The 13492-nt window shown below is 39.8% G+C and overlaps 1 protein-coding gene across 3 annotated transcripts in view; it reads left to right on the top strand.

Moving 5' to 3' along the window:
• LOC137322840 (protein furry homolog) overlaps window positions 1-13492 on the top strand; it is a 305481-nt gene that overhangs the window by 46400 nt on the left and 245589 nt on the right. Inside the window, exon 1 of one of the 3 annotated variants that reach the window (XM_067985966.1) lies at window positions 205-857. The exons of the other annotated variants lie outside the window; for them this stretch is intronic. Within the exon in view, the coding sequence (XP_067842067.1) occupies window positions 788-857 (70 nt within the window). The 5' untranslated portion in view covers window positions 205-787. Of the gene's footprint in view, window positions 1-204; window positions 858-13492 lie in introns of those variants that run through there. 3 annotated transcript variants of the gene reach the window in all.

Here is a 13492-nt window from a genome sequence, read left to right as displayed (position 1 = left end):
GATAGTTACCGTAAAGGCAGAATAACAGAAAAAAAAGCCAAGCTTAACGCCGTGCTGCTGCTGATTCGCAGGCGCTCTCCCCCGGGATTGGACTGACTGATGGGCTTTTTAACGTCACTGCAACCAGATATATGGGTGCAGTTTTGCTTTACTGCAGCATGATGCGGCTGAATATATTTCAGTGCACTCTGCTTGAAGAAAAGATCAGACCGCTGCACATGCTGAGTGTTCACTAAGAGTTTTTTTTAAAGGAAAGAAAGGATATCAGAACCTGTTAAATTCCCGTGACTGCAGAAAAGCTTTCACCGCCTTCTCAGTGTGGTTCCAAGTCGGTGCTGTGTTTGCTTGTGGAGGCGTATGCATTCAATGGATCAGCTCAGGGCTGTTCCCTTTTTTGCATAGATTTCAGTCTGTCAGACAGAAAAGCAATGAAAAGGACACCTCAAACACTATTGAAGGACCCATTCTAATAGTATTTGTCTAGCAATTGCTTTGAGCAAACATACAAAGAATGCATGTTGAAAGAGAGCAGACCTCAACATCATCTCAGTCCACCGATAAATACCAGCCATTGGCAGGCAGACTACCGAGAAGATAGAAGCTACACAAGGCACCAAGAGACCAATTAAAGACATCTTATGCTCTTTTAAAAGGACTGCTGAGGACAAGAATAAGAGTCTGTATAGAAATCTCTTGTCTCTCCTAACCTGCTGTTTGCATTACTGATTGTGCACAGTACCTGCCATTGCTGTTTAGGATCACAGTAGCTTCTTTGTATACTGCCGATATGGCCAGCCAGCAAGATTCAGGCTTCTTTGAGATCAGCATCAAGTCATTGCTGAAATCCTGGAGCAATAGTAAGTAAACACTAACCATAGTGTGCTCTGTTGGACACAGTATTTTTTTTATGGATAATGATTTTGGTTTATATATGCCATCGTTGCACACAACAGTGTGTTTTTTGTTTTGTTTCCAGCTGCCATTTGGAACTAAAATGTCACAGATTTAAATAGTTCTTATTACGTGCAGAGGCTGTAATGGAATTAAGCAAGATTTGCCTTGATTGAATTCCCTAATCAAGTTGCTTTTAGGCCTACAATTGCAGTGCATTCCAGAATAGCATTTCCTGCCTGTATTTAATTTTGTTTAGTCTTCATAATGACAAAAAATTCCCGTGCAGTTTAAAAAAACAAACAGGAGGTTGGTACGGCTACATGCTAGTTGTTTTTAATAATTGCTTTTTAGAACTGCGTAGTTGTGGCAGGCAACAGTTACAACGATAACGTATATTAATCACCACATTGACTATGAAATGACAGGCAACAGAGTCACTTGTTTTCATGTGTGTTTTTGATTTTTTTTTGTCATTTAAAAAAATTGATTTAGATAGGATTATACATTCCATAAATTTAGGTAGTAGGTGTAGAGCTTGAATATTTGTCTATTTTGAATCTAGCAATTAGTTCTAAAATCCATGCATAATACTTGTATCTGATTTTAACAATTCATTGGTTTAGAAAAACAAAATAAAGAAATGATGGAGGTTTTAACGCACAGGCAGTTTGCCACAGAATAATCAGTTATCGACAAGCTTATATATTGTACACAAAATTATTAAACACAAATTGTGAATTTGAGAATTAACATTAGTATGCATTATTCAGTGTCAATATATTCTACCTCTGGACCCTGATTTTGGAATTGTTTACATTCTAACAGACCTTTCATGTTTGTGTCCTTCAAAATGTTTTAAATGTGTGTTGTGCAATTGAGAGCTAGTGTGATAACAGTTTAGAACAGTCTAAACTGATACTGCAAAAGATCAGAACAGATGTTGCTGTTAATGTGCTATGATCTGTAACTATTTTTAGATAATTTAAAAGTAGAGTTTTTGTATAAAATCTTTTACTTTAAGGTCATGACAGAACTGTATTTACATCAACCACCCACCATCTTTGATTTTGGATCTCTTAACTTGCAGACAGTTTGTTGACACCATACATAGCCATTAAACAATTACATAACAATTAAAAGGCATTTTGTCATTTCAAGAAGTAGTCCTCTAAGAATCCAACAATCTCGCATTAAAGTCTACTCCTTTTTATTCAATTTCATTTATTTTGAGAAGAAAATGTAAGTACTATTTTAATTAAGTTACTTTAATATGAATATTTGGATAATTTGAAAAGAACTTAGAATTATTAGGAGTAGACTGCACATTCTACGTGTGAAGTACTCACTGAAAAATGTTGTAGGATGTTTATAGGAATCCTTACGACTTTTCGAACGAATCTTAAAAAAACAATATAAGCCTTCTGGAAGAAAATGGGTGAATTCCCTAAGATCTAACAGGATTATGATTTTGAATTTCTATAGAATCACAATAGTGAGAAATTACTAATTTTGTTGGTCGGCTATTTAGGACACTATATTAACCTGTTATTGGCTAATTAAACTCATGTAAACACTTAGCTTTGAAGGCATGATTTCAGCAGGGTTATTGCTGCTTGAAAGGTTTTCAGCAAGTTTGGCAGAAGATGTAGATCTGTTTTTTAAATTTATTTTTCAAACATGTTTACATTGTGTGATCTCAAATGCATATTTTTCAACATTCACTAGTTGAAGTATGTAGACATAGATAATTATGTGGCATGGTGGTAGTGTATTAGAGTATGGGATGGGTGTGTGCAGTTTCAGTCACCTACTCTGTTAACTTCCAGATTTCAGCAGTATTCCAGTGAGGAGATACTGTGCAGAGGCCAGGTATCTCCCTATGGGAAGGAAGAAAAGGAGAATCATCATTCTGCTACTGTTGCGCATCTCCTAGAAACTGGCTGGAATGGCATCAAGTGTAACTCAGGAGAAAATTATGGGATTCATGCCACAATATACATTTATCAAGGAAATTTTACATGTTTTATATATATATATATATATCTCATTCAGTCAGCGCATGCAAATAAAATAGGATCAGTTTTCTGTAAAAATCCATAGTTTCCCATTTGTCTCCATCTTTTCTTGAAGCACGTCACTGTGTTATAGTCTATGATCACCAATTTTTAAAATTAATGGGGTACCCATTGGTGCTGTTGTTTTCTTTCGATCTACCATGTCCTACTTTCAGCTAGCTTGATTTTAATCAATTTTGTGATTTTTGCCTAGAACTCAGCCACTGGTTCACGTTGAACCAAGGTTTGAAATCTATTTGGGATACTTGCCTTTATTAGCCGAGGCATAGAATATAAGAGCAAGGAGGTTATGATGGAGCTGTACAAAACACTGGTTAGGCCACAGCTTGAGTACTGTGTGCAGTTCTGGTCGCCACACTACAGGAAGGATGTGATCGCTTTGGAGAGGGTGCAGAGGAGATTCACCAGGATGTTACCAGGGCTGGAGCGCTTCAGCTATGAAGAGAGACTGGGAAGATTGGGTTTGTTTTCCTTGGAGCAGAGGAGGCTGAGGGGGGACATGATTGAGGTGTACAAAATTATGAGGGGCACAGATAGGATGGATACTAAGGAGCTTTTTCCCTTTGTTGAGGGTTCTATAACAAGGGGACATAGATTCAAGGTAAAAGGCGGGAGGTTTAGAGGGGATTTGAGAAAGAACTTTTTCACCCAAAGGGTGGTTGGAGTCTGGAACTCACTGCCTGAAAGGGTTGTGGAGACAGGAACCCTCACAACATTCAAGAAGCATTTGGATGAGCACTTGAAATGCCATAGCATACAAGGCTACGGACCAAATGCTGGAATATGGGATTAGAGTAGACAGGGCTGATGGCCGGCGCGGACACGATGGGCCGAAGGGCCTCTATCCGTGCTGTATAACTCTATGACTCTATTTAGAGTTGCTCTCTGATGTTGGACACCAATGATAGTTGTTTCAGAATTTCCTATCTACTCGTGATTTTAATGCATACCAGGCTTACTCAAAGCTTTGCTTCAGAGTCTGCAAAGATTGCAAAAATGACCAGAAATGAAACCTGGCCTCCCAAATGGCTAAAGTCAATTTAATCTGGTAAACTTTGGTTATCAGCCCGGTAAGAACCACTTCCGTCACCAGGCCAGGGACCAAATCAGTTAAAGTTGGGAGCACTTGGGCTAGCATCCCCTCAATGCGCAACTTAAGACCAGTTCTGCAGGAGATTCTGTGTCATGTAAGAAGACATTGGATGGGCTTAGAATCTTGCATAACCTCCTGCAGCATTGGTCACTAAGGTATGGCCATTCCAGGATAGGGTCTTTAAACGGGCACCAACTTACACTGATGTGGGTCAGTTGACCAGCATCAGTAACCAATGGGATGATCCAGCCTACATGCTTGAACCATTAATAGCTGATGCTTATACTGGCTGGGTACCCAAGGCATCAACTGACTCCCAGCTGATGTCCTCATCTCCAGCTGCACAGTTCAAGACATCAGGCAAAGTGGGCATTATAGCACCAGCATTCATGCCTGTAAATTTGTGTGTAGATCCTCCAGCTGCCAACCTGTTGACAGATTGATTTCTTACCTTTTTCTGTATATTTTAAATTTTATTGTTGACTGAATAACACAAAAATAGAAGCAGAATATATATATTAAATGCAGTTTCTGAATTGTACAGTTTCAGACTTTTGAAAACAAATCCAGAAGATATTATCAAGTGTCAGCTTAGCTTACGGGAGAATTCTTGCCTCTAATTCCGAAGGATGTAAGTTTGACCCCCATTCTAGGACTTGCGCATGTAAACTAGATTCATACTCCAGGGTTATCACGGTTGCTTTTCTTCAGATGAGAAGTTAGATCAAGGCCCTGTCTGCCTGTTGAGGTGGACTTAACAATGCAATGGCACTATTCAAAGCAGGGAGTTCTCCCAATGTCCTAGTTAACATTCCGCTCTTAACCAACATCACCAAAAGATAAACTAACTGATCGTGCATATTTTTCTGTTTGTAGGAACATGCTGTGCACAAATTGGTTGCTGTATTACCCCACATAAGAACAGTGACTGCACTTCAAAAATAATTTATTGGATGTGAAGTGTTTTGGGACATGATAAGGTGCCATTCAAATGCAATTTCTTCCTTTCTTTTAAATTAAAACTAAAGAATATTTCTTACAATTAAGCATAGTTGAAGGAAAACAAGAGAAATGGTGATAAAGATCAGTGGAATATTAAGGCACAGCAGCCCAGTGTTGGTACTAGGATTTCAGTAACTGATAATGGTGACTGTGTGAAATCTTTGTCTTATATTCATTTGAATAGTGAGAAGCATTCAACAGTACCATTCAATAATTTGCTTTTGTCGCTTGGGTTGTGTCCAGAGAGAGAATTTTGAGCTATATATTTTAACTGGAGCGAAGTACTGGTTGTTAGCAATTTGTCACTGTAGCTGGTAGTGTTAGGAACAATTTGAGGTGATCACAAAATATTAAAAGCATATTGGCACAAATGTGATGTATTGGATCCAGCATGCTAAATAAGTCTGTGACAACACTAGAGTCTGATCATGAATTTATAATAGCCTTCTTAATTTGCAGTTCTGTACTTATTGCTATCTTTTATTACATGGCATTAAGAAAAAGTTCACATATTGCATCCCAATTACCCTGTCATACCTGATTCAAACCAAGAAATCGTGTTGAAAGCCAAAAGTGCACTATCTTTGTCCTGATCAGTGCAATGTATTTTTTTTCTTCTGGTTATAGATTTTACTTATTAAAAAATTATAAATACCTGTTTAGTTATTTATTCTATAATGAATAGCCAACATTCAAAACTTTAAAAAATATTTAATAAAGGGGGAACTGGATGGTGCAGTTGATTGGTACACCCATCAGCTCTGTCTGATAAATTTAAAGAGCCTCCTTTCCTCTAGCCATACATGTCTTTTTTTCAAATCGGTCCTGGCAGTTGTAACCCAGCTCTTAATTGGTACTATCTGCAGCTGAAAATGTGCATAGTACAATGCATATTGCTGCAGCATTGGTGGTCTCACTTAGATAACAAGAATGTCTGGTATAGAAAATGGAAATGTCGCAATGGTTAGGAGCGTTTTTCTCAGTTGAAGGTTATGCCATGTTGTTAGGGCAGAGTGGGAAGAGTTTTGCACTGGATGTGGCAGCTTTATACGATCTGGGTATATTTGATTACGCCTCTGTGAAGCGCTCTGGGATTTCTTGTACAATAAAGGTATAATATAAATATAAGTTGTTGTTGTTTGATGTTGACACCGAGTGGCTGAAATGATAATTGTTTCATTTGCCACCACTGGCATTCTTCATTGCACAAGTGCTGGTCAAAGATGAAGATTTTCTGGTATCAGCACTAGATAAGAGTCCAGTTTGAGAGCAGATCTGTGATCAATGCTAGAGGAGGTTCCATTGGGCCTAGAGATTCCAGACACTTTTGCACCATGGATACGAGCTGATGTAGAACATGGCTTGACTACTGACTTTCAGGGCTGGTCTTACAAACATTTCCTGTTTACTCTCAATTCATCATTGGACCTAGGACTGAAGTAATGCTTCCATCCTGAGCTGAACCCCGAGATCTCAATTCACAACAAAGAATTGAGCTTTTGGCACTTTAAATGCCAGGACAACCTTGCGGAATATAAATTAGCCCTGTTGAGCTTTTGTGCTCAAACTGGCGCAGGCTTCGCACTATGAAAAGTTATGTGATTTTGAATGACAAAGAAAAAGGGTATTGTTCCTGAGAATTATCAGTACTACACACTGCAAATTTAAAGCTAAAACCTAGAATGGGTTGGTGGCTGCAGTGAGGATTAGCCTTGCTCAATATGATTGTGGTAGGCTGCGGGTCAAAATGGTGTCGACAGAAACAGCATGAGAACCAAAAGTAGAAAATATTGCATAGAAAGCAGCTGCAGTTGGTTGTCTGGTCGTGACAATGATAGGGTTTAGAAGTGGGTCAAGTAGGATAAAATGCACTACATGTTTAATTTTTAAAACAGCAGTAGATATGATTGGCAATATGATAATTATATAAAATATGATCATCCTTGTGCTCTTGTCTGTTTATATACAAGATGATCTTGTGAACAACTTTTCCTCGATATTGCTACATTTTCACTGGTGTGACAGTGCAAAAGCATCTTCATTTTCGATTGGTTAATGTAAAACAGTTTCTGCCAAGCTAGCTGTACAAGAAGTAGCTTGTAAAGGTAAGGATTGTATATTTGTTTCCACTTGTAGGTAAAGACTGACTTTTATAGAAGATTTATAGAAAATATAAATTTTACACTGAACATTATGAACAGTACTGGTCACCTTTTTGAAACCTATTGAATCTTCTCAGAATGAGAGTTTGACCAGCACGTTTCAGAAATTTACTTTGTAAGAATAGCATATATTTCCTACTGGGGTTTTATGGAATTTACCACAAATTTTGCTACAGTGGAGGACAGTGAACTGATTATAACAGCTAGCCACTTAAGTTAGACTGTGGTTCTTTTGTTAAGCAGAGAACCTTCAAAAGCAACAATATTCTAGCCACTACTAGCTAAATTGTACATGGTACAAATGTAAACTTCAAATTGCACTTTTAGAACACACAATCTTATTTAGAATTAGACTCCTTAGCCAACCAATTGAAATATATATCATATATAATCTATTGTTATGATTCGATTTGTTGCTGAATAACTATATTTTGTGTTCACGGGGTAAAAGGTAGTTTCCATAAACAAACCAAGTCTGTTATGAGCTGAAACCCGCACCCTTATATATGCTGTCGTGGAGTTTCCTCTTTGTGCGCGCCCAAAAGTGCGCCCATTTTGCCGATGTCAAATTACACCAAAGTATCCTCCCAATCTTAGAAAATGCCTGAGCTTAAAATAGGTGGAATTGGGCATAAATCAGCGTAAATGATCGGTGCCCAAGGTAATGCCGAACCCACACCAGTATATTTCTTCTGTGAGTCTTTAAAATTTAAGTTTCATCTCGTTTAACTATCATTCATGTACATCAGAAACAGCATGTTTAAGAACCTGCAATTGGGGAAGCTTCTCAGTTTTTAATGTGACTTATATTTATGCCATAAAAATGCGTTAAAAGAATGGAGGCCGATAATGTGCCTGGTGTACCAGCGGTGTCACAAAACGCGGCCTTAAATATATTAAACACTTCAGCCATCTTCCTTTCTCTGAAAGTCGCCACTTTAGTGTCCTATTACACCCTGTTTGTCTTGGTACCTAGGGGCATTGTTGTGACCTTTTTTGTCTTAGTTGCCCATTTTAAGTCGGACGCGTCGCGCATGCGCATGACGTAACTCAAGATCGGCCGATGACGCGCATGGTGTACTGGCGGTGTCATGAAATGCAGCCTTAAAATAAAAATAAAATACAGAGCAGATCTCAGTAAGGATAATTTTTTTTAAAAAAACGCTCAAAAAATTGCAATTAAAAGACCAGAAAAATCTCTTTGTTTCCTGCTGAGCCTGAAAATCTGGACGGAATATTGAGACCCAGAACAAGCGTAATTGGAGTCTACTCTCATTTGAGAGTCGGACATGACCAGATTCGTTTGGACGGTAGGTTTGATGGACAATGTAATAGATTGAGGAGACTTGGGTGTATTGTAGTTACGTGCGTAACTTATGCCCAAATTTCTGAGATCTTTTAAGCCAAGTAATTTGTTTGCTCCCAGATTATGTGTATCTGGGTGCAAATGCAGAGGAAACTCCAGACCACCATGATAGCATGCCCAGGATTAACAATTACTATTTTATTGTGCTATCAGCCACCGGTGATGTTACAGAATGCCCCTTACATTATAACGTCACTGAAAGGTGAGAAATACCACACTGTAAGACCGATGGGTATAAGCTAAAACTAATAGGTTTGTTTATAAGTACTGTAAGAAAATACATAGAAGCAGTAAGACGTAGCAATACTTAAAACAATGAAGTTTAAATCAATCCACAAAGTGTTAAAATACCCTTTGTAGAATGTATTTCTTACACAGTTTAAGTGGCAGGAGTCTTGGATAAAACAATCTTTCGTAGATTTTTACAGTACAAAGTCATATTTCGATGAGTGAATGACTAATTAATGTAGTTCAATATTTGATAGAACTAAAGTTAGTGAGTGATGTCCCCAGTGAATATTTCAAACCAAAGACCTCTGGGGACAGAGCTGTCAGCCAGCTAAGATCAAGGACATAATCGATCAGTGATACAATGTGCACGGTATGACATGGAAAGACTGTCCAGCAGGTGTTTATATGTCGTCAATTTACCCAGGACCTGTTAATGCTTTGACCTAGTACAACTCAACACCTGGGGGGGGATTTTAATTGCCACCGGATTTCCGGCCACTGGCTTGAGTTAGATTCACACCTGCCCTCAGCAGAATGAGGCCACAACAATTTTAACTGTCGCACCTCATTAACATTCTGGGAAGTGGCAGCTGGCCTGCAGAAATTCAGGGGGCTCTTGGTTGCCCGTAGGCAGTCAGGTAAGTGTTGGGGGCTGGTGTTCCGAGGGGGTCCAGGAAAGGGGGGGAGCCCACTCCTCCTGGCCCCACAAAGGAAAGTTTAAAAAAAAACGTGTTGAATGGCCTCTTCAACTTTCTAACCCTTTGTTACTTGACTTTATCTGGCGGGAAAGTTGCAACGTCTTCTCTGCTCAGGTCGGAATTAACAGTGCAGTCGCTGGCCCAATATCATCATCGGAACTCAATCTGCATATTTAAAGAAGGACGCCTCTGGTGTCAGGTAGATGCCTTTGCCACCTACTCAGAAGAGCAGGTTAAAATTGAAGACGGCAGGATCCAGGTGGGACGTCGACAGGTAAGTCACCTGGTCTATTTTAACTGCCTATCCGCCTGGCCAGGCGGGTAGGGTTAAAATCGACAAACTAAGATTCCTCCCTCTGTATCATCACTAATTTACAGATCAAAAAATCTGGCTTTTATTTTGCAGACAACTGGGCTCCAGTTCCTATGTTGAAATTTGGTCAGGAATGACATCTGTCATTTTAATTTTATGTTATTTCAAAATTGTATGACATAAAATACACAAATTTCCCTACTTGTCACATCAATCTACTGATGTGTTACAACTGCCCGCATATAAATTTCACAGTATCGCAAAGCAAATCAGTCATTGTGGTCTTTCGGGGTTCCTCGTTTGATACTCCAGTGCTATAGGTTCTTGTTTTCTACTTTAAAAGTTGGTCTCTTTCACCTTTCATTATCCATAACCTGTGAAAAGCATTCCAAGAATAAGTGATGAGACTTGTTTTTTCAATTACTTAATTGTGCAGTATGTTCTTTTTTCAATACTCTGACATTTCCAGTGAATGTAATTTTTATTTCTGAGACAAGTGTTCTAGAAGATAACATAGAGAGTTGCCAGTAAAAACATGAGAAGATGCATTGGGCTAAACGTTCTATCCATTGACTATGAAAGGGCAAAGATCTAGCCTATTTACCATGCCAATATGCTATAGGAAATTGTACTTCAGCAAGTGCACTTTAATATTGAATGATACACTTTTTTGCCTGATACCCTTAACTTATCACCCCAAATTCTTCCCAACATCACCAGTGCCAGTGACAGACCTATAATCATCAATGTTCCACTCCAAACCCCAAGTTTGGAAGGAAAAGTTTATAATTACATAGCTATGCAAGTGGACATTGCACAAAATTAGACACTCCCACTTTGCTAAAATTCTTGGCCTTGAAATTACCCTGTGGGATAAAAGTGCATAAAAGCTTAATGCAGTTGTCAGAAATTCCTTTCTCCACAATTTTAGCCATGGTGTTACCCCATTTAAAATAGCAGACAAGCGCTTAATACATTCACTTGCTGTTATCCCACAGCATAATTTCAGTGCCCAAGTGAGAATGCTGCTAATTCCATTGGTGATCTGCTTCTCTACCTCCTTAAAACCCTACTCTTTGACCAAGCTTTTGGTCATCCCTCCTAACATCTCCTTCTTTGGCTCAGCATCATTGTGTGAAGTGCTTTCAAATGGTTTGATGATGTGATAATGCACTATGTAAATACAAGGAGGCCGATTTTCATCTTTAGGTATGAGTTAGTTCTATTCTAGTTTGCAATGCTTTAAGACTCACCAGAATCCCAAGTACTAATAACATGCATTGTTTGTGTTCAGCCTTATATACATAATAATGCACAATTCCAGGTGCAAACACTGCTGGTTCTACACTGGTAAAAGACACAAAATTGCACTTGTCAAATTTAAAGGGATAGGAACAATCAAAAGGGTGTCACAAAGGGGGGGCAACAAGACTTTAGAAAGCTTCTGGAAAGCATTAAAAGGCATATCAGCCCATTAGTAACCTTTGCCATGGCTGATGGGGAATGGGATTAAGAAGTGGCAGGCCAGGATGAAGGGTAATGGACCCATATGTGCAGGCATGAGTCGGCAGATAAGTGACAGAACAGCCCAGCACTCGTCCTCTTCTTTGATGGCTGCCGAAGTTAAATTGGTGCGAGGAGGGTATTCCTCAGTGCCACTCTACAGCACCATCCTATAGGTAAGCACTGCAGTGTGCCTGCGAGAAGGTGCAGTCAAATTTCAGGCCACAGCTGCAGATGTGCAAGTTCTGTATTGCATGGTAGCTGCTTGTATCCTTGCAGCTGATGGCATACCTTGGTAACTTTCCCTCTGCTGATCCAGATCCTGAGAAGGCAGCTTACATTCATTTCCAGGTGGGTTTGCCAGGGCTCACAGAAATGATTAGTGTCATCTTAACAGGCAACCCTCACTCCCATTCACCCCGGCATGCCTTCTTTCATGCAATAACATGTAAAGCATGATATGCTGTGATTGGGAGGCTTCTAAAGAACTTTCCAGCACAACAGGCATTCATATCTCATAGTGTGTCACCTGGAGGTCTGCTGGCACAGCTATCATTGGGAGAAGAGCCTCCATCAACAATATTTACTAATGTGGGGTTTGCTATCTTACTCTGTAGATGTTGGGATTTGGGAGTAGGTGCAGGCAGGAGGGCTCAGAGCACCTCTTGAGCAGGCTGACCTGCCTAGCATTCTTATGTAGGTCCCCTTTTCCTCCAAACACGTCACCTCAAAGGATTCCTAGTGCCAAACCCTCTGTGCCAATGAAGGAAAATTTAAATAAATAAATAGCTGCATGTGGCATTAAGGCACATAAAAGCCTAAGTGCCAGCTGGAAACAGAGAAAAACTACAAGAAGGGCCTTTAAACAGCCTAATACACTTACCTTGAAAGTGTGTGGGCCTTTTTAAATGCCCTCCTGCGTCCAGCATTATCTTGGGGCCGAAAATGTCGCGATGCCCTTCCATGTCCCCTTTTCAATATGGTAATGAAATATCCGCCCGTTTTCAGTGGGAGCTTCTGATGCCCATCCCAAGCCTGAATTGAACATGTGGCCGTAACTGAGCAAGAATTTTGCAGAACTGACGTCTGCTGGATTTTAGTTCCTCTTTTTGTCTTGCTACTGCCTGAAATAGGGGCTCCAGAGAAATGAAAATTGCCCCAAACCTCAAGCACAGTTTTTTCACTATGGTATAATCTATATGTGGAGGTTGGTTGAATGAGTGTGTTCAATTCTCGTAGATATGGTCTTACTTATTTTTCAAATCTCGTTCATCTCTAAGTAAAGGTCTTTGGCACTTATTTGTTGGGATTTATCACTTCAGCAGGCCTCTTACAGGTTTTCATCTGCCACAATATTGGAGCTGAAGCTTCACTGAGATGATAGAACTGACGGAACTTATTCATTGAGGTTGAACCTCAGGTTTGGTGCCTAGTACTCAAAAGGTACAGCTACCTGTTGAAGTTTTTAAAATGTCATTATAATGCAATAAGTTAAAGATAATTAAAAGATAACCGCACTGTGGGAGAACCGTCACCACACGGACTGCAGCGGTTCAAGAAGGCGGTTCACCACCACCTTCTCGAGGGCAATTAGGGATGGGCAATAAATGCCGGCCTTGCCAGCGACGCCCACATCCCATGAACGAATAAAAAAAAATGCTGCAGAGTACTAATGCATTCTACCATACAGTTGGGAATGAATTTACAGCTCATAATTCCTCATACAGTAAGGTCTCAGTAGATAAGAACATAAGAAGTAGGAGTAGGCCATATGGCCCCTCAAGCCTGCTCTGCCATTCGACCAGATCATGGCTGATCTTTGACCTCAACTCCACTTTCCCGCCCGATCCCCATATCCCTTGATTCCCCTAGAGTCTAAAATCTATCCATCTCAGCTTTGAATATATTCAATGACTCAGCATCCACAGCCCTCTGTGGTAGAGAATTCCAAAGATTCACAACTCTGTGTGAAGAAATTCCTCCTCATCTCAGTCTTGAATGGCCAACCCCGTTTCCTGCGATTATGCTCCCTAGTTCTGGACTCTCTAGCCAGGGGGAAACAATCACTCAGCATCTACCCTATCAAGCCCCCTCATAATCTTATGTTTCAATGAGATCACCTCTTATTCTTCTAAACTCCATAGAGTATAGGCCC

Source organism: Heptranchias perlo, chromosome 6, assembly GCF_035084215.1.
Source record: "Heptranchias perlo isolate sHepPer1 chromosome 6, sHepPer1.hap1, whole genome shotgun sequence".
In the NCBI taxonomy this organism is placed as follows: domain Eukaryota; kingdom Metazoa; phylum Chordata; class Chondrichthyes; order Hexanchiformes; family Hexanchidae; genus Heptranchias; species Heptranchias perlo.
Note: the sequence above shows the minus strand (reverse complement) of the source record. Positions and strands in the feature narration are given on the sequence as shown.